Here is a 20,909-nt window from a genome sequence, read left to right as displayed (position 1 = left end):
TTTTTTTTTTTTTTTTTTTTTTTGGTGTTTACCTGCAAGCATGTCTCCATTGAAACCTACGGTCCCTATATATTCGAGCAAATATCAATTTTAATCCAAGTATTAACAAAATAAAAGCTTTAATCTACATATTCAATTTCTACCAATTTTTATTCACAAAATATTATTATTTTACTACCAATTTTCATCAATGGCTATTATTTTAGTGTCAAAATTTATCACACTAATCGCCTATTTGTTTAAGACATGTTGAAATATGAAATTATGAAGGGTATTTTTGTCCTTTTTAAATTAAGATCCTAATTTGAGCATTATTAAAAGAATTTAAGCCATAAGATTGATCTCAATTTGTAGTTCTCCTCAAATTAAGATAGGATTTAGAGGAGAATTGTGAATTAGGATCGATCTTATAGGACTTAAATCTCTTTATTAATGCTCAAATTGGATCTTAACTTGAAAAGGATCAAAATACCCTTAAAATTTTTAGATTTCGACATGTATTAAACGTAATGAAGAGGTGACCAGCATGATAAATTTTGGCACTAAAATAATAGTCATTGATGAAAATTGGTACTAAATTAAAATAATAGTCGTAGATGAAAATTAGTAGGAATTAAACATGTGGAGTAAAGTTATCATTTTGTTAATACCTATGGGACCAAATTTGATATTTGATCCTACATATTCATACGTGGATTTGGTCATCGTAACGTAGCGTTCTTATGATATATATGATAAACAAGTTGCACTGAAAGTCTGAAAACCACGCACTTCTTGCATGTGTAATATAAATCTTTGAAATCGTGAAGTCATCAAAGAAAATTATATTTAGGCAAATCGATCTACTACTATACAATACCATGGATCATCTCCGGCAGTTAGCCGAAGCTTTCTACCGAGCCAGCTCGTCGGAGATCCAATCGGAAGCCCACAAGTTCTTCAACGCCCTCGACAGCGACGGAGACGGCCACATCGACCAAAACGAGTTCATATCCTTAATGACCGACGAAAAGGGCTTCCACCGTTTGTCCAACCCCAACTTCTTCAACGCGCTAGACGCCGACAGTAACGGCACGTTAGATTTCTGGGAAGTCATGACGCTCTTTTATATTGTTCGGAGCGGGAGGCCGTTCTGTGATTGTTGTGGGGACTTCATTCCGGCCACGTATTTCACCTGCGTGGAGTGCGGGGCCGTTAATGCCTGCATTCGTTGTTATGAGAACCGGAGGTCTAAGCACCATCACCGTGACCAGCCTGCTGTATTCATGGATAATTATATTTTATTGGAGGCTAAGAAAAGTTCATCATCAGGCGGCTTCAATTCCAAGACTGATGATGATGTTGTTGTTGTAAACAACGTTGTTGTGTCGCCCCCTGCAAGTACCAAAACTGATAACGCAAACGAGGTTGTGTCGGCCCCTGCAAGTCCAAAAACCACTACTGCAAAACCAAACACCACTACTGATAATGTAAACGAGGTTGTGTCGGCCCCTGCGAAACCAAACACCATTATTGCGGCTCCAAACAAAGCCACTGCAAGTCCAAACACCACTACTGCTACTGCAAGTTCAAACACCACTACTGCAAGACCAAACACCACTACTGTAAGACCAAACACCACTGCTGCAAGACCCAACACCACTGCAAGACCCAACACTACCAATGCAAATTATGCAAGGCCAAGACCATACGCCAATGAAAGACCAAGACCAAGACCAAACAACACTCACATGGTTCAAGCAGCTAACTATGTAAGTACTCCTCACAACCTCAAACTGCCTCATTATTCGCAATTTCGTTGTTACTGGTTGGGTTAGTTGGTGCACCAATTTAATTTTCTGGGACAGATTGGTTAGGTTTTTTTTTTTTTTTTTTTTTCCTTCCCTAGATCATTAGATGCCCTGAGTACAAGTCCCCCTAACTATAGAAGACATCTTTAAGTCTATATTATACGCAGACTAATTTTCGTTCATAGATTGATTAGGTTAAGTTTATGAATATTTTGATGTGATTTTAAGTGTATATATTGGTAATACAAGAAAAACAAAGGTGAAATTTTAACATAAACTAAAAATTTAGTGAGGGAAGGCGGTCGTTATATAGTAGACTATGGTCCAAACAGTTGTGTGGAGCCGTAAAAAAGAGCTTAGCCCATCCCGCATTCCCGCCCTGCAAAAATGGTTGGGCGGGATTTGATGTTTTGGGCCCGTATTTTGGTGGGTTTTTAGCCAGCCCTGCCTAACTTGCAGGCTTGGCAGGCATGCCAGCCAAATGTATAATAATAAAAATTATTAAAAAATAAATGCTCCAATAATATATATATAAAATCAAGTTCAAAAAAATTAGTTTCTTGTAATAAAATGATTTATTATTTACTTATAGATTAATACATTATGTATTTGATTATTTAATAGTTATTATTATGTTTAAAAATTATAAATGCAATAATAATATATGTTTAAACTATCCAAATTATTTTAGTATACACTTATTATTTTTTTTAATATTAATTTTTTATTGAAATTTAAAATTTTTAAATTTGGCGGGCCCGCACTAAGGCCCGCGAGCTTAAGGTGGGGCGGGGTGGGCCGACCTTCCATAGGCCCGTATTTTGACGGGCTTTTTAGCCCGCCCCTGCCATATGGCGGGCCTTGGCCCGCCCCGCTGACCAGTTTCGACAGCTCTACAGTTGTGTAGATCATGGTGATATGCCACAAATAATTGTATTAGACATGTCTAATACAATTAAAATGATATTTTAGGCAATCAAAAAAAATAATATTTTAGAGTTGTTATAGTGAACTTATTGTGTGTATAAAATGAAACTCAATAGCAAAGCTCATAGAGATATATATTATCAAATAAATCTGTAGTGATATTAAAATGATAGTTTTGTGTTGTTATAATGAAATTATTGTATGTATAAAATAAAACTGAATAACAGATATATAAAATGATACTTTAGTGTTACTATAATAAATTTATTGTGTATGTAAAATAAAACTGGATAGCAGATATATGAATTGAAATTAAAATGATATTTCAACATTGCAATGATAAAACTAGCATGTATGGAAAATAAAACTAAAATAGAGCTCAAACCATAGTCCACATTGCTACATGGACCATGGTCCACATGCACTAAAATTTGCCAAGGGAAGGGGGACAAAGTATACCATGGACCAATGTCCACCTTTCATTGTAGACTCTGGTCTAAAATAACATTCAGATTATGTGTTTACAACTAACATATTATGTGCCTACATTAATTACCAAAAAAAATATGTGCCTACATTTAATAAATTATGTATCATAAATAAATTGAAGACACATAATATGATAACTACATATACATAAATTATTAACTAGGTAATTAACTACAGGAACATAATCGATCTAAATGTCATTTTGNGGGGGGGGGGGGGGGGGGGGGGGGGGGGGGGGGGGGGGGGGGGGGGGGGGGGGGGGGGGGGGGGGGGGGGGGGGGGGGGGGGGGGGGGGGGGGGGGGGGGGGGGGGGGGGGGGGGGGGGGGGGGGGGGGGGGGGGGGGGGGGGGGGGTTCCTACTTCCTAATGTTAATGTTATATTTATATCTACCATTGGTGGCATAGTCCAGAAAAGTACAGCTTTAGTGTGATTTTCATTTTTTTGAGTTGCTCTTTTTTTACTATTTGAAACTTTAGATGTAAAAAACAACAACAACAATAATAATAATAATAAAGAAAAAGAAGAAAAATACTTTATTATTGATTCACACTTATTTTTCTTGTGTTGTTGATTAAAGTTTAAATTTGTTATTGTAATTTCAGGAGGAATGCAGACTTGCCATTGACGCATTTCAGTTAGCACTTAATATTGGGAATACTTGTAGCATCATGTAACCAACGTCAGAACGCTTATGGGCTTGAGTACTATGGAGTATTAAAAGTGCAACTTTCGTACCAATAATAACGAGTTCGATCGATTCTCCTGTTAACATTCTTTCTGTCAAATCAATTTATATTTCACGTGTAGTTTGTAGACTAGCACGACAAGTTCTTCTTGTCACACACACACACACACAAAAAGAGTCTGAAATGCATAATTATATTTACATATTTATAATTTTTTTTATAACAATATATCATTGTATTGAAAAAACAAAAACAAAAACCATTATTATGAGAAATAAATGTTTGATATATGATATATTGAATTTATTATCGCAAACAGCAACATATATATATCTGATTGTTTTGCTTTAGACTCCAAACTAATTTAAGTGATTGTATTTAAAAATTAATAAGCGTGAATGAAAGTTATATTCTTCAATGGTAATAATATATAGACATTATATATATTGGATTAATTAATACATATATTTTAAATCAACAATATTAAATTTGAGCAGCATTTAGGCTCTCTTGAATTATGAATTTCTTAACCTTTCTCAGAGCCTTACACCCCTATTTATACAAGTTAGGAGGGATTTTCCCTTTGGTAACCCTAAACTACCATATACAATTTAGGATTTCTTTCCTTATTACATTTGTGCAACTTTCCTAATTTATTTTGATGTTCTTTCTATATCTTCAGCTTGAAATCCGCGCCCAACCGCCATTGTCTTTAGGAAACTTTCCAAGCCGCCTTCCTTACACCGCCTTATTCGTACTGCCCCTCAACCTCAGCCCTCTGACCCGACCACGGCTCCATGGTCGGTTAGACCACCTCCTTTCCGTTGACTCTCCTAACCAGTCTTCCTTTCCATGGTAATTAATTGTTTCAATAGCATGAATATGTCCCACCAAGCATTCCACTGAATAACCTCGACAAACAGTCCGCAACCAACCGACCGATCGCCAGCTGGCCTGTGGTAGGCCACCTTCCGGCCCTATCAAATCCTTCAAGCTCGCCCTCCTTCCTCATGAATTCCTTGTCTTACTCATCGGTCGTTCCCTTCCTCCTTCCGAGTATTAGGTCCCGAATCTTAATCCTTCCCCCATCAACTATATTTTTGGCTTATTAAGTCCTCAATTTTAAAAATCTTAATCAATTTAGTCCTCCATTTGTTTAGTCATTAATTAACATTTATTTATTCGGGACCAAATTGGTAATTTCGAAACTGAAACTTATGGTTTGGAAGTTGATTTATAAGAAGAGCACGAATTTGACCCCCAAGGCCGGTCATCACTCTGAAAATAAATAAAACTTAAAAAAAAATCTTTCAATTAAAAATAATGAACAATAGTTTGAGACATATTGAATTATGTTCTTGAAACTTTTTGAGAATGAACATATTTTGCAATGTCGGTACATTGTTAGCACATTATGATATTTGTTTCAACTTGTGCGTGGGGATGTAGTCGAACGTATGCATCAAGTTAATGGAAGGGTAGTGAGTATTTCTTGGGCATCTGCAAAAGACTAAGGGTGCGTTTGGTTCGCACATGGGAATCGAAATCGGAATGGGTATCAAATACTTGGTAAGGGTAATGGGTTTTGGTGAAAGTATTTAGCATGTTTGGTAGTTGGGTGGAATGGGAATGATTATTAATAGTTGGGGAAGAAATGATGAAGGAAGATGAAACCCTTATTTAATAAGGGTATGGGTTTTGCCATTAATGGGGTATTCCAAACCCATAGTAACATTCACAAAACCTATCAACCAAACATTAACAATCACTTTGATACCCATACCTTATGCCCTAAACCCCCCAACCAAACACACCCTAAGTGTTGACCCTTGTATCTTGAGCCAATCACTTTCAACTTGTATTAGTTACATCCACGCAACTCAATCACTTGCTTGTGTGTGTATTTTTGCAACTTGTGAAGTTGTATACATATATATGCATCTATCAATGATTAAAAACTTAGGGTGCGTTTGGAACGCACCGGGAATCGGAATCGGAATGGGTATCAAATACTTGGTAATAGTAATGGGTTTTGATGAAAGTATTTAACATGTTTGGTAATTGAGTGGAATGGGAATGATTATTAATAGTTGAGGAAGAAAGGAGGAAGGGGGATGAAACCCTTATTTGATAAGGGTATGAGTTTTGTCATTAATGGGGTATTCCAAACCCATAGTAGCATTCACAAAACCTATCAACCAAACACAAACAATCACTTTCATACTCATTCCTTATGCCTAAACCCACCAATCAAACACACCCTTAGTGTTATTTGGGCACTTATAATAGCAAGCTAAGATCACTGATATTTGAGTTTTTTATATATAGTTTTTGTGTCATGTGAGGAATAATGATTCAAGACAAATTAAAAATCTTAAAAATTAAAGTGGTCGTCAACTAGCGATCATTCTAACCTGTCTCACATGCATGTGAAATTCACTTATATTGGGCATTTGTGCTCAGTGACCTATGAAACTAGCTTTTTTCTTTTCGCTTTCTTCATTTGTCTGACAAAAACTTAGACCTAGATATGTGTTAGATCGAATTTTCTCTCCTCTCCCTCTCTCTTTCAAATCAGCATTTTTATTACATGCATGCATGAGAAACTAGGCAAAAGAATCTCAATGGGATGTTCTAAAAAAAAATTAATAATTAAAGATGTATTTTGATATTAAATTAAAAAAAAAACATTCACATTTTAGTTCTACTATAGGTACAAAAATATTCCTAAAAACTAAATGATTAACCATGATGGGAAATTAATACCAAGTATTAGTCTTTGCTTTTTAAGAGAATCATTTTCTCATATCTTCTACAGAAAGTTGAATCCTCAACTCTAATGACCCTCACGCTTCGACCCAGATATATCTTTCTCCTATATATAATCCAAAAGTTGCCCTCAAACCCACTACATACCCAGTTATTGTAGCTCAGATCAGTGAAGTAATCCAGGCCGGAAAACGTAGTGTACTAAATCTGCTAGGATAGGATGGATCATCTCCGGCAGATAGCGGAAGCTTACTACGAAGCCAGCGAGTCGGAGATCCAATCCAAAGTCCAGGACTTCTTCAAAACCCTAGACACCGACAGAAATGGCCGCATAAACAAAACCGAGTTCATATCCTTCATGAGAGAAGAAGGGCACCACCGCATGAGCAACCCGAGCTTCTTCTCTTTGATCGACACCGACCGTGACGGCTCCTTAGATTTCTCCGAAGTCCTCACGCTCCTCTATATTGTTCGGAGCGGGAGGCCGTTCTGTGACTGCTGTGGGAGTTTCATTCCGACCACCTATTTCACCTGCGCTCACTGCCACGCCGTTAACCTCTGCATTTCTTGTTATCGGAATCGGAGGTATAGCCATGACCACCCAGGGCAGCCCGCCCGGTTCCTGGATAATTATGCCCAGTTATTCCACGCTAAGAAAAGTTCAGGCGGCTGCAGCATGAATACCAACAATACAACATCTACCCATGAATCACACAGCAGGGACATCCGTACTGTTCCGGGAGCTAAATATGTAAGTACACTACACTACTCCTCACAATGTAACCTCAGACTTGAGATGTTAATCTTAGCGTGAAATTAATGAGCTGACTGCGATAAGCTCAGAAAATTTTAAGGTTAGGACAAAAGAATTAGTTGGATAAAACTTCAGCCCAATAATTAAGCCTGGAATCCATAAGTCCAATAGTATAAACCAATCATTATTGCATGGACCATGGTCCACACAGTTATGTGGACCATGAATATAAGGTACATTTTTATTATACTAAAAGTATGTTATTTTTATACATAAAGTACATTATTTTAGAGTATATTATTTTTGTACTGAAGGTACATTATTTCATATATACTATGAAATAATGTACTTTCAGTACAAAAATAATGTACTTTTAGTATAATAAAAATGTATTTTATATTCATGGTCCACACAATAATTTGCCAGTCCAAACGGGTTAGGTCAAAATTTAGTGGGTTAGCCTGATAGCGTGTGTCACTTAAGGCTATTATTTGTTTTATAAGTGATGTAGAACAAAATATATAGGGAATTTATATAATAGCTCATCTTTAGTAATTTTTTATTAAATTTTTAAATAAACTTTTAATTGCATAATAAAATATTTTTATGAAAATGAATAATGAAAATTTAAAAAAAAAAGTTATTATAATTATTATATTATAGTGTAAATATATTAATTATTTTTAGTTGGATTTGGAAATGGAGATTTAGATTGATTGAATGATGTATAAGTTTATACGGAGTATTAATTAGTGTGAATGCGATAGTTTATTAAAAATAAAAGTTTAGAAGGTGAATTTGTAAATATCAAAAATTTTAGTAGAGCCCGTCCGATAAGCCTAACAACTCGAGATTTTAGCTAGGGTTAGGACCAATAATTTTAAACTCGACAAAAAAAAAAAAAAAAAAAAAAAACTTTAGCATAAACTAATAAGTTTGACAACCCGACAGATCAGAGTTGGCCTGAAATTAAACAAACTGATCCGATTGACATCCCTACTTAAAATTGGTTCTCATGTGTTAAGTTACGTTGTTGTTGTATTTTCAGGAGAGATGGAAAATTGCCCTCCAAGCACTTCAGATCGCACTTATGACGCTGGGGGATTCTTGTACCATCATGTAATCAATGTCAAAAAGTCTATGGATTTTAAGTATTATTAGAAGAGTTTTAATATGCAGAATCTCAGATTCTACTTTCTGAATTAAACTTTCTAATGTAACAACTTTGGATATAATGTCTTTTATCTTGTGATAGAAAAAATGAATTGAATCTACGCGGGCAAAGCATACATGATTTCTAGTCATGCCCAATAACCACTCCGGCACGACCACAAGCACACTAATCAATATGGAATTATATATCTATATTATTTGAAATAACATTAATGAATATGTGTTGGGGAGTGAGAGTGACTACAGATGAATAGTTCTTATAATTTTATCACTCATTTAATTATTAATTGGAAATTATATTGTTTTTCCAATACCCGTCCTCAATATTTATATTATTGAATATAGGTTAAAGTGTCATCTCGCACTATAAACTATAACCGATTCTTCATGCCTTATTATGACCTTTCAGATATTTCGATTCACAAACCATTAATTTTTTATTCGCCTAGAATATTTTACAGGTTGCATTCAAGTTATAGGTAGTAATATGCTGGTGTGGAGGTGTTTTGTTATGACGTGTTTAAATAATTAATAAAGTATGAGTTGGTAGCCATTTCATCGTTTCGCTTGAATAAACATAAAGAAAAGTCCTAATTCTAATTCCTAATTGAACGAAGGAGTGTAAATCGGGCTGCAACACAAAATTCCCCAAACCCAAACCCTAAATCCCGGCAAATTATGCTATGGACCAGGTCCACCTTGCAATGTGGACCCAGGTCCACCTTACAAGGTGGACCTGGGTCCAAAACTACGTCGTTTTTGTCTCTTTTTTTTTAAAAAAAATAAATAAATTAGTAAACATAGAATATAGAGTTGTCCAAAAATGTGTGAATGTAGAGGTTTCAAAGTGTGATAGTAGAGTATAGAAATCGTGAATGTAGATTTATGGTTGTGTGAATGTAGAGTTGCCCAGAAATGTACGAATGTGGAGGTTTCAATTTGTGAATATGGAGTATAGAAATCATGAATTTAGAGTTATGCATATGTGAATCTGTAATAGAGTTAAGAAGTTCTAGTAACTTGTAGCCCTGTAATGTGTGAATGTGGAGTTTTCAAGTTGTGAATGTGGAGTATAGGACCTGTGAATATAGAGTTTTGAATGTGTGAATGCATAACAATGGTAATATAGTTACTAAACATATAATCCTGTAATGTGTGAATGTGGAGTTTACAAAGTGTGAATGTAGAGTATCATATAATCCTGTAATGTGTGAATGTGGAGTTTACAAAGTGTGAATGTAGAGTATAGTGTATGTGAATGTAGACCCAGGTCCACCTTGCAAGGTGGACCTGGGTCCACGGCATAACAACCCCTAAATCCCTAATCTGACTACCGTCGGCGACATCTCGACATCCCAACATCCCAAATCGTATAATCTAACAAACGTTGACAGTGGACGAAAGGAAAAGTGACTGGAAGGCCGAGGGATAGTGTACGAAGAAGACGACTAAGGTATGTAGAATAATATATCTGAATAGTGTAGGGTCAGAATTTGTTATACTGTTGCGTTAATGGATATATATGTGAATATGTTGTGATGTGTTTCTGTTGGGATGCTTATATTTTTATGATTTTGATGTAGCGGGGTCTTGCTATGCTGCCTTTTTTATTTGTATATGTTTGTATAAAGTGTGGTCCTGCACTCATATTTGCATGATTTTTGACAGTTGTTTTGTATAAAGTGATAAAGTGTGTTGTTGCTTCTTCTTCTTCTTCTTTTTTTTTTTGAAGACAGTGTGTTGTTGCTTTTATGTTTAAAATGTGCCTTGAATTTGTGTTTGTCATCATGCATGCAATTGTGGAATTAATAATTCATCGTGGTTGTAATTTCGTGCAAAAGGTTAGGTTCAAATATTTGAATGGTGAGTTTGAGATAGTGCGTTTGGACCTGGACTTAATATGTTATCCCCATTTAGTGAAGTATATAGCAGATCAAAGATATGGGAAAATAGCCTCACTTATAAGTTGACCTATAAACCCTTTATAGCTTTAACACTATTACATAATAATGATGCTAGTAGTCTACACTTAGCTCATATTGCCGCTCGTCAAAATAAAATGTGTGAGATTATTTATGTTGAACATGAGGTAGATGAGCCTGAAGTGGTTGGTTTATGTTTACCTAGGCCTAAGGGGAATGAAGTTGAGGCAGAATTAGGAGTTGAGCATGGGGTACTGAAGCTGAGGTAGAATTAGGGGGTGAGAAAGGGGGAGTGAAGCTGAGGCAGCAGAATTAGGGGGTGAGCAAGGTGGAACTGAAGATGAGGCAGAATTAGGGGGAATGAAGTTGAGGCAAATTCTAGACTTGGGAGTGACTATAACAGTGACCATGGGACTGAGTTTACTAGTAGTAGTAACCATTTAACTAGTGGTAGCGACCATGAGAGTATGAGACTGAGTTAAGCATTGGCAGTGAGCATACTACAAATAGGTATGAAGATAAGGATATTAGAAAAAGAAAATTAGTACCATACTAATAACAATAGTAATAATAATTATTATTATTATAATTATTATTATTATTATTAAAAAAAATTAAAAAAAAAAGGACTATGGCATATGCTTGACTAAGCCTATGTTCTTGCAACTTGCCAAATTGTACATATGTATCAATAATAATAATAATAAAATAATAATAATAATAATTAAAAAAGGACTAAGGAATATGCTTGACTAAGTGTCTAAGCCTATGTTCTTGCAACTTGCCAAACTGTACATATGTATCAATAATTGCGGTAACCAAAGAAGACTGCAGCGCATAATGCCAAAGACCAAAGTTCAAAGACGACTTTATAGAATTATATTATAGCCAACTACGGCCAGGATACCCGATAGCATGCCAGTATATTTATTTATGGAAGACTTGAGTATTTCTTGGGTATCCGCAAAATTAAACACCGAGAGTCCCCGACTCTTTAGCCCTGTAATTTATTTGTGCATGTGTTCTTGAAATTTGTTAAGTTATATTACTTGTGTGTGTCTATGTGTGTATATATATATATATATATATATATATGGAAGGGTTCAGGTGCAGTTAAAGATTCCTGTGCGGTTGTGCGGTGATCAATGATATTTAAAAAAATTCTAAGCTAATGCACCTTAAACTTCTAATCTACCAACTTAAGTTAGATTAACATAAATATGACTTTGTACAGAAAATCTTATAAAGAATATTGATTGTGTTTTGAACTGCAAAAAAAAAAAAAAAAAAAAGTGCCTTAAAGTTTTAGACTGACACACATTAACAAAGGAAACAACGCACCTTATGAAAGAAAAATCACGCATCTAAAGCCTTAGGCCAACGCACCTTAAGTTTCAACCATTGATGCGCCTTAAGTTTATTCAACCACTGACGCAACTTAAGTTTCAACAACTGACGCACTTTAAGCACACAAACTACGCACGTTAAGAAAAAAATGCACTTAAACTTCAGGTTGACTCAGCTTAAGTTTCAACAACTACTCACTTTAAGCAAAACAATCATGCACGCACAAAAATCACGCACCTTAAGTACAAAAACCACGCACCTTAAGTTTCAAGAACTACTCACCTTAAACACACAACCCACGCACCTTAAGCACAAAAATCACGCACCTTAAGAAGGAAAACCACACACCTTAAATATGATCTAGATGCGAAAATTACCAAATTGCCACGACATATTTTTTTTTAATAAATATTATTTGTATATACATTGTATTACACAATCATATAAGAAAATGCGTTTGATCAGAGTTTAAAATCAAATATACAAAATTTAAAATTTACTTTTTTTAAAAAAAAAAATTCAAAGTATAATTTTCTTAGTTATTATTCATATTGTTAGAATTGTAATAATATATATGAAATACGATTACGAAAAATTCAATTTAATTATGTAAATTTTTCTCTATAAATTTATCTAAATATGTTCATGATTAGAGATTATATTAATCATAACAAATTTTAATTTTGTATTCTATGGTAATAGATACTTGACCAAATATATGAAAATTCAACTATATTATTATATTGTACATTTTAATATATTTTCATTTAAATTTATAATAACAATTTTTTTCCGTGCATCGCACGGATAAAATACTAGTAATATTATAATTATAAAGTAAAAATAAAAATATTACATATAAATTATATCAATGTTAAATAAATTAAATAAGTATATTTCAAGCTAGGACATGTACACTAATAAATATAAAGTTATACATAATTCAATTAATCTAAACCGGCCTTTCTAAATTCTAACTAAAAATAATTAATATACTTAGACAGTTACACTATAATATAATATTTACAGTAGCCAAGCACCTTGTGCTCAGAAGACATGTGGTGATTCTCTCGTATGGGAGGTCATGAGATTGAGTCTCAGTGACTTGCTTTAACTTTTCATTATTTATTATTATAAAAATAATTTATATTGTAGTATATTAATTAAAATCTTATTAAAAATGAAATAAAAAAATACTAAAGATGAACTCACATATGAATTCCATGTATGCATGTAATGTTTCACATCATTTCTATAATAAAGAATAGTTTTCAATAGTTTGGGTTATAGGGCTAGTCCTATCGGACCATTGGGCTTATTGATTTCGAGCTTATCAGGCTAATATTTTTATCGGATTAACTCGTTCGGGCCATAGCTCTATCGGTTTCAATTTTATCGGGCCAGCTCATCGGTTCTAGCCCGATTGGCATCTATCCTTACGTGGGAACTCTTTTGCATCTTATTCTGTGTGTGTGCGCGCGCGCGCGCATGGATGCACAAGATCTAATCTCAATATCTTACCTAAACAACCACTTGCTTAGGTAAGATCGTGAATCACATCTTGTGCATCTATGTAATACTTTTTAATGGTCTAGATTGATTGACATACACACACTTCGTTCGCACACATTTTATCACCGTCCGCACACACTTCAACTTGGAACCTTAATCAATCTAGACCATTAAAAAATTTTGAGATCAAATCTTGTACATCAATCACCGTTCGCACACATTTAATCACCGTCCGCACACACTTAATTATCATTCGCATACATTTTATTACCGTTCGCACACACTTCAACTTAGCATCTTAAATCAATCTAGACCATTAAATTATTAAATGGATGCACAAGATCTGATCTCACGATCTTACCTAAACAAGTGATCTGATATGATCCTAACTATATATATATATATATACAGAGAGAGAGAGACAAAATGAATTTTAAAAGAAATTCATCCACGACTTCGAAAGGTTAGAACGAGATAGCATTATTGATCAAATTATATTGTGTGTGTCTTGGTTGCCATGCACTTCACTTGTGCATTTCTTTTTGCAATGTGACAAATTGTAATTTTTTGCACCATGTATATTACGATGGTGCATTAAGTGCAAATGTGTGGTGAACTTATAACTGATTTGTGGTGCACCACTAAAAAGGAAATAAACGCGATGGGTTTAATAAACCTGTTGAGTAGTGCAATACTAAGTGCACCACATATCATTCAAAAGTGCACTACGTGGCACTCATAAGTGCACCATATACTAGCATTTAGGCACCACAAAATTACACTTGTATACTTCGATGGTGCATTAAGTGCTGGTGTGTGGTGCACTTATGAGTTAATTGTGGTGCACCACCAAAAAGGAAGAAAATGTCGTGGATTCAATAGACCATTGAGTGGTGCAATATTAAGTGCACCACATATCACTCAAAAGTACACCACAGAGCGCTCATTAATACACCATGCACTAGCACGTAGTGCATCGTCAAAATATACATGATACAGAAAATTATGAAATTGCCACCGCATATTTTCTCCCCTTCATTGATTTCCATCTGTTTGATCTCAGCTCATCCTACGGCTTTGGCATATAGGATGATATTTCAATGAGATCACCACCCTTGTAAGACCGTGCGGACTTGTACATGGATGCACACAAACTACTTCAGGGTAGATTATGTTGCTGAAATTTAGATTATGTGCATTCATGATTTCATGTATATATATATATATATATCGTCTCATTTGATCACTATATATTTATATATATATCTAAAAACATAATAAGTGTGAATAAAAGTTATACACTTCATTTATGTCTGTTTTTTCCGTTAAGTTCTTTTTTTGTACATTATGCTATAAAAGTTGTACTTTACAATATATTAGACAAACATACCCCTACCGTTATAACTTCCGTTATCTTTTTCAATATTGTTACCATGCACATGCATCCATTATATATTTTCTTATTTTCTTCAATAATAATAATAATAATAATAATAATAATAATAATAATAATAATAATAATAATATACACATTATATATTAGAGTTATTTCTTAAAATATAAATATAAAATTTATAAAAATATTTTACATTATTATTTACAATAATTTAAATATCTAAAATCTAAATAAATTTAAATTTTTAATATAAAATATTAATATCTGGCACCTATTTTTTGCGCATGACGCATTAGAAAAACTAGTGTGTGTGTGTGTGTGTGTGTGTATATATATATATATATATATATAGAGAGAGAGAGAGAGAGAGAGAGATGTTCATCTGCGGTCGGGTCATTAGGTGTGGCCGTGCGGCCTTTCTTCAGCCATTAGATTAGATCAAGTCATCAAATCAATGCGCAATATATATGTTACAAAACAGAACATTCTATGTACTAAAATGCACCAGAGAAACAATAAAACATACAATTTCACACTATAACCAAATGCACCTATTAACTTAAAATTCATCAACATACGTAATAAAACGCATCATTTTACGTATTAAAATGAATCACAACGTGCCTCATGTCAGGTTATGAACATGCACTATTTACACATATTAGAAAACATGTGCTAAAATATGCATCATTCTACGTATTAAAGTGCACCACAATGTGTGTTGAAATGCACGATTCCACTTATTGAAAATCTCCATTCCAGTCGCCAGATTATAAATGTGTATTATTACACTTATTAGAAAACATGTGTTAAAATACACATCATTCTACGTACTAAAACGCACCAGAGGACGAATTAAAACACAACATTCCACAACATAGTTACACACCATTCTACGTATGAAAATGCACCAGAAGATTGATTAAAACACATCATTCTACAACACAGTTAAATGTATGAACGACTGCACCGGAGCAATAGGCCGCATATGAATAGAAATATATATATATATATATATGGAAAATGGCACTTTTTCCCCCTATGTTATGTGCATATAGCACTTTTTCCCCCTGTGTTATTACAGTGGCAGCTTTTATCCCTGAAATGTTAAATTGACATTGTTACCCTTAAAAATAATTATTTCATTTATTATTCTTCTCCAACAAATTATTACTTATATATATGGATGATCACGATTCGATTCGAACCTAACCAAACACTGTAGCAATCATACCGAAATAGTATGGAGGTTCTGGTTACGATTCAGAACCGAAAAAATAAAATTAAATAATTGTTGAACCGTGAACCGGAACTTAACCACAGTCATATATAGTGAAAATGATCAAACACTTATTTTGATAAATCGGTACGGTTCGGTTCCAATTTCGATTTTGAACCGCCAATCCAAACTTATTTATTTATTTATTTTTATAATTTTATTTCTTATTTAAAAATAGTCTAACTTCAAAAATTATTTTATTTTATTTTTTCGGTTCTGAATCTAATCATAATCATCTATACTATTTAAGTTCAATTGCTACCGTGTTCGATTAGGTTCGTATCGAACTGTGATCTTCCATACATATTAGTAATAATTGGTTGGAGAATAAAAATAAATGTAATAGTTATTTTTAAGGGCAAAAATGTCAATTTAACATTACAGAGTAGAAAACTACCACTTTAAAAATAACTCACGGGGAAAACTGCCACTTTAATAACACAGGGAGAAAAAGTGCTATAAGCACATAACATAGGGGGAAAAAGTGTCATTTTTCCTAGGGAGAGAGCTGAGAGAGAGAATTTGTCACGTTGCCTCACGTTATCTTGCAATTCACTTGCGCATTTCTTCTTGCAACGTGACAAGTTTTATATATACTCCGTATATATTAACACAATTTGCCACGTTGCCTTGAAATTCACTTGTGTGCATTTCTTCACGCAACTTGACAAGTTGTATACATGAGTACATACATGTTGAACTACATCTACCATTTTCCTATAAAATCTAGCAAGCTTTAATATTGCTTAGCTTGGTGAAGCCTGCCTGCATCAAAGTACGCAAGGCAAATTAAAGAATCTAGGCCGACCGGATCGGATGGATCACCTCCAACAAATAGCCAAAGCTTACTACCTAGCCGGCTCGTCGGAGCTCCAAGCCGGACTCCAAGATTTGTTCTACATCGTCGACACCAACGTAGACGGCCGCATCGACAAAGACGAGTTTATAAGCTTGTTGACCCAACATAGCGTCGACAAAGACCGCGACAGGGACAACTGCCGGATCCTCTTCAATGAGCTGGACATCGACGGTAACGGGACGTTAGATTTCTGGGAATTCATGACGCTCCTTTATATTTATGAGAGCAAGAGGCCCAGCTGTGATGGGTGCGGGAAATTCATTCCGGCCACGTATTTCACCTGCGTTGATTGCCATGCCGACCTTCATACGCAGTTTAATCTGTGCATTGGTTGTTATGAGAATCGGAGGTCCTCTGGGCATAAACACCGAGGGAAGCCTGCCGTATTCTTGGATAATTATACTCTATTGGACGCTAAGAGAAGTTCAAGCTTGAATAATACCAACAACACATCTCAAGCTTCCACTTCTACAGATGTTGGGTCGTTGGCCCCTGCTGCGACTCCTCCAAACAACAACACTAGCACTGCCGTTGTTCGACCATCTAATAAATATGTAAGTAGTCCGATGCTCACAACCTGCCTCATTATTTGAAATTTCGTTGTTACTGGTTGGGTTATTCATTCTTGGTGCACCAAATTTTCGATCTGGGACAGATTAACTAGGTTTTAGGTTAGGTTACGTTTGTGAATGTTTTTATGCGATTTTCAGTACGTGTAAAGAAGAGTAGACGTGTCACGGAACGTGTGATATGTTCGAAAAATAGTACAAATTGACATTTTAAGAGGCAGTTTTGTAGTGCAAATATATGTGAGGATCTACTTTCGATTTGAATTGAGTTAAAGTGGATTTGAGTTCTCTAAAGTGAGACAAAGAAATTCATATATTTTATCTTCAAAACCGATAAGGAGTGAATGAAAAATTAAGTTTCAAAGTAATATTTTCGTAATATTTCCTACATAACACTTTTTAACAAAATAATAATAATAATAATAATAATAATAATAATAACGACCCCTGCTTGGTAAATGGCGGTTAGCTATTTACCAAAATAATAATAATAATAATAATATAATATTATTATTATTATTATTTTTATTATTATTAACTACCTTGTTTGATATAATTGGTCGATAACATTCACTGATTGTAGAAAGGTGTTTCGTAAATTAGTTGTTTGGTATAATTTCTTTTCTCAAAAAACTAAATTAAAAAAAAATGTCAGCGTGCATGTTGCGCCGAGGTTCTTATTGTCCTCGACCACTTGTTAAAAAAAATTTGTCCTCAACCACTTGTTAAAAAAATTTAGGGGGTGTATTCAATCATGACTTTTGTAAAATTTTTAAAATGATAGATTTTAATAAACTTTTATTGAAGTTTATAGAGATGTTCAAAACTTTTTAAAAATTTGTAATAAGACTAAGTCTATGTAAAAAATATTCATAAACTTTTATCAACTTTTTTATTTAAAAAGTGTACAAAAGTCATTGGAATTTTAAATTGAATACATCCTTACAAACTTTTAATGATTTCGATTCTTATCATTTATAATTTGTTTCTTATAAAAAACACGTTATAATATATCATAAAATTCTTCTAATTGTATAGTTCTTCACCCAAATCAACATTTTTAACATTATTATTTTTATCCATAGTATGGTGAGACTTATATGCTAATTACTTATAGTATTAATAAGCATCAACAAAAAAAGAATCATAAGAAATTCATAACAATATAATATTGAATACTAAAATTTATAGTAATAGAATTGTTCAAATAAAATATTTATAATATAACTACTAGTTGCATAAAATAAAAAATATATACAATATTAATAATATATATATATATATATATATATATATATATAAATTATACTTGATATACTGGCATACTGCTAGGCATCAAACAAAGAGCTATAATTTGTAGTAGCAATTTGGGACTTTGAATAGCAACAAGGTGCTACTATTTGCAGCCCCAAATTGTTGTTGCGAACAGTAGTTCGCTATTTGTAGTAGTCTGTTGTTAAAAACAAAAATATTACAAATATAAACATAAAAAGAATAAAATTCAAAATATACAAATATTTATATGAATATTATGAAACATATTAGTAAAATTTGACGGTAATAGATGAAAATTTTGATAAATTTGATTTGTTCATGTATTTAGGGAGAAAAAGTTCTTAGAGAATATTTAGAAGTTATGAGGAAAAGTTCGTAAAGAAAATTTAGAAGTTAGGGATAAAAAGTTCTTAGAAAAAAAATTAAAAAAATTAAAATATACAAGCAATAATAAATTAAAAATAATATTATTTCAAGTTTTTAGAGGAAGATTGTAAAGTTTAAGAGAAAAAAAATTGGTAGAGACTAAAAATCATATACCACACAAAGTTTTATATACTTTATTTAATGAATTTTATAAACTTCTTTATTTTAAAAGACTACAAAAATCCTTTTAAACTCTAAATTCAATAAACTCTTACAAACTTTTTGTGACTTCTATTAATACTTTATTATTTATATTATATTGTAATTTTCTTTCAAAAAGTTTTATGATATATTCCGTATTATATATTTCTATAGATCTTAAATAAAAGTTTGTATTGCAATTGAAAAAAATAATAATAAAATTTTATTATATTGTCACAAAAAGTAATGTATTATAAGGGTCAATTTGAAAACTCAAAAAATATTTTTGAAAAAAAAAATTTTAGAAAATGATTTATTTCTTGAAAAATATTTTCACTTTCCAATAATTGGTTAATTTTTTTTAATTATATTTATGTTTACTAAGTGATATAATATTACAAACAAATGTTTATACAAAATATTTATACAAAAAGGAATACTCAAATGTGTTCTTAATTAGTGACTAACTTGAAGGAATGAGTTTTCTCTATCACTCCATGCTTGGAAGATTAATGAAACCTTTATGATCATGACGAAAATAAATAATGTGTAGTTTTATAAAGATTTTCAGAGATCAGAAACTCAAAATACAATTTTGGTATTATTTTAAACTTTAAAATGAATATAGTTGTTTTGATTATGTGTTGATGAAATTAAAACTTTAATTTGTTATTGTATTTTCAGGAGAGATGGAGTGTTGTCCTCCAAGCAGTACAGGTTGCATTTGCCATGGGGAATGCATGCACCATCATGTAATCAACGTCAAAACCTCTATGGATTTATGTATTACTAAAATTAATATTTAATTTACATATTTATAAGTTCTACTTCTTTAAATAGTGCAATTCTTTCTCCAGATATTGTGAGAAGTAATTGTAAGGTTGATATTTCTATTTCATTTTCACTTCGCTTGCTTTTGTATTATCACTTTGCTTGCTTTTGTTGATTATCACTTTGCTTGCTTTTGTTGATTTAATGAATTTAGTTTTGCTTAATATAAAAGAGTTTTGGGCCTTTTAATTTGAAATATAACTTGTTATAAATTAAATGGTTATTGTAATATTAGTATTTGGTATAATAAAAACATGGGATTAAAGGTGTGGTACTCTAAGGTTTTTTAAAAATATTTTTAAATACTATGCATTTTATATGGTGTTGTATATACTATATAGTAGTAAATTTGTTTTTGGCGTCACCACTTGCTTTATTTTGTTTTAAGGCTATGTGAACCCATCATAAAAAAATATTTGTTGCTTGTTATGAATGGCAACAACTATTTAATACGCGTATTAACTTTAGATGTTGAGATTTATATGAGTTTTAACATTAGCTTATTTGAAGAAAAACTCAAGATTTTTCAAAAATAAATCATCCTCGCCCCAGCACGCGAAAAAGTATCACATATGTATCATCCACCTTCGCTTTTGTCAAAGTGTTGAGGTGTATGAACAAATGGATTAACCAGCAACAGTGTTGATGATTTGGTCATTGTTTTTTCTATGTTCTAATAACCTGAAAAATACATGGTGATGTTTGTTGAAAAAAAAAAAAACAAAAACAAAAACAAAAACAAAAAAAAAATCAAAAATGGATG

General features: G+C 33.0%; 3 protein-coding genes across 3 annotated transcripts; all 3 read left to right on the top strand.

The window, feature by feature from the left end:
• The first annotated feature begins 800 nt into the window (after positions 1-800).
• On the top strand, positions 801-3,992 carry LOC116017407. Its single transcript, XM_031257990.1, has 2 exons — positions 801-1,751; positions 3,810-3,992. Exons 1-2 carry the CDS (start codon positions 861-863, stop codon positions 3,879-3,881), a joined length of 963 nt encoding a protein of 320 aa, XP_031113850.1. The 5' UTR covers positions 801-860; the 3' UTR covers positions 3,882-3,992.
• A 2,827-nt stretch (positions 3,993-6,819) lies between these two features.
• LOC116017700 lies at positions 6,820-8,700 on the top strand. Its single transcript, XM_031258324.1, has 2 exons — positions 6,820-7,413; positions 8,465-8,700. Exons 1-2 carry the CDS (start codon positions 6,883-6,885, stop codon positions 8,537-8,539), a joined length of 606 nt encoding a protein of 201 aa, XP_031114184.1. The 5' UTR covers positions 6,820-6,882; the 3' UTR covers positions 8,540-8,700.
• Positions 8,701-16,809: 8,109 nt separating this feature from the next.
• LOC116017816 lies at positions 16,810-20,267 on the top strand. Its single transcript, XM_031258460.1, has 2 exons — positions 16,810-17,458; positions 20,000-20,267. The coding sequence occupies exons 1-2, from the start codon at positions 16,862-16,864 to the stop codon at positions 20,069-20,071; spliced, it is 669 nt and encodes a 222-aa protein (XP_031114320.1). The 5' UTR covers positions 16,810-16,861; the 3' UTR covers positions 20,072-20,267.
• Positions 20,268-20,909: the final 642 nt, after the last annotated feature.

The sequence above is a fragment of the Ipomoea triloba genome, chromosome 4 (genome assembly GCF_003576645.1).
Source record: "Ipomoea triloba cultivar NCNSP0323 chromosome 4, ASM357664v1".
Lineage (NCBI taxonomy): Eukaryota > Viridiplantae > Streptophyta > Magnoliopsida > Solanales > Convolvulaceae > Ipomoea > Ipomoea triloba.
This window is presented reverse-complemented; position numbering and strand designations above follow the sequence as displayed.

Bases quoted from the DNA above. Each gene is read 5' to 3' on its own strand.
- LOC116017816 (XM_031258460.1), top strand. From the start codon at position 16,862: ATGGATCACCTCCAACAAATAGCCAAAGCTTACTACCTAGCCGGCTCG. The intron at 17,459-19,999 runs GTAAGTAGTCCG...TTGTATTTTCAG, and splicing joins TTCGACCATCTAATAAATAT to GAGAGATGGAGTGTTGTCCT.
- LOC116017407 (XM_031257990.1), top strand. From the start codon at position 861: ATGGATCATCTCCGGCAGTTAGCCGAAGCTTTCTACCGAGCCAGCTCG. The intron at 1,752-3,809 runs GTAAGTACTCCT...TTGTAATTTCAG, and splicing joins TGGTTCAAGCAGCTAACTAT to GAGGAATGCAGACTTGCCAT.
- LOC116017700 (XM_031258324.1), top strand. From the start codon at position 6,883: ATGGATCATCTCCGGCAGATAGCGGAAGCTTACTACGAAGCCAGCGAG. The intron at 7,414-8,464 runs GTAAGTACACTA...TTGTATTTTCAG, and splicing joins CTGTTCCGGGAGCTAAATAT to GAGAGATGGAAAATTGCCCT.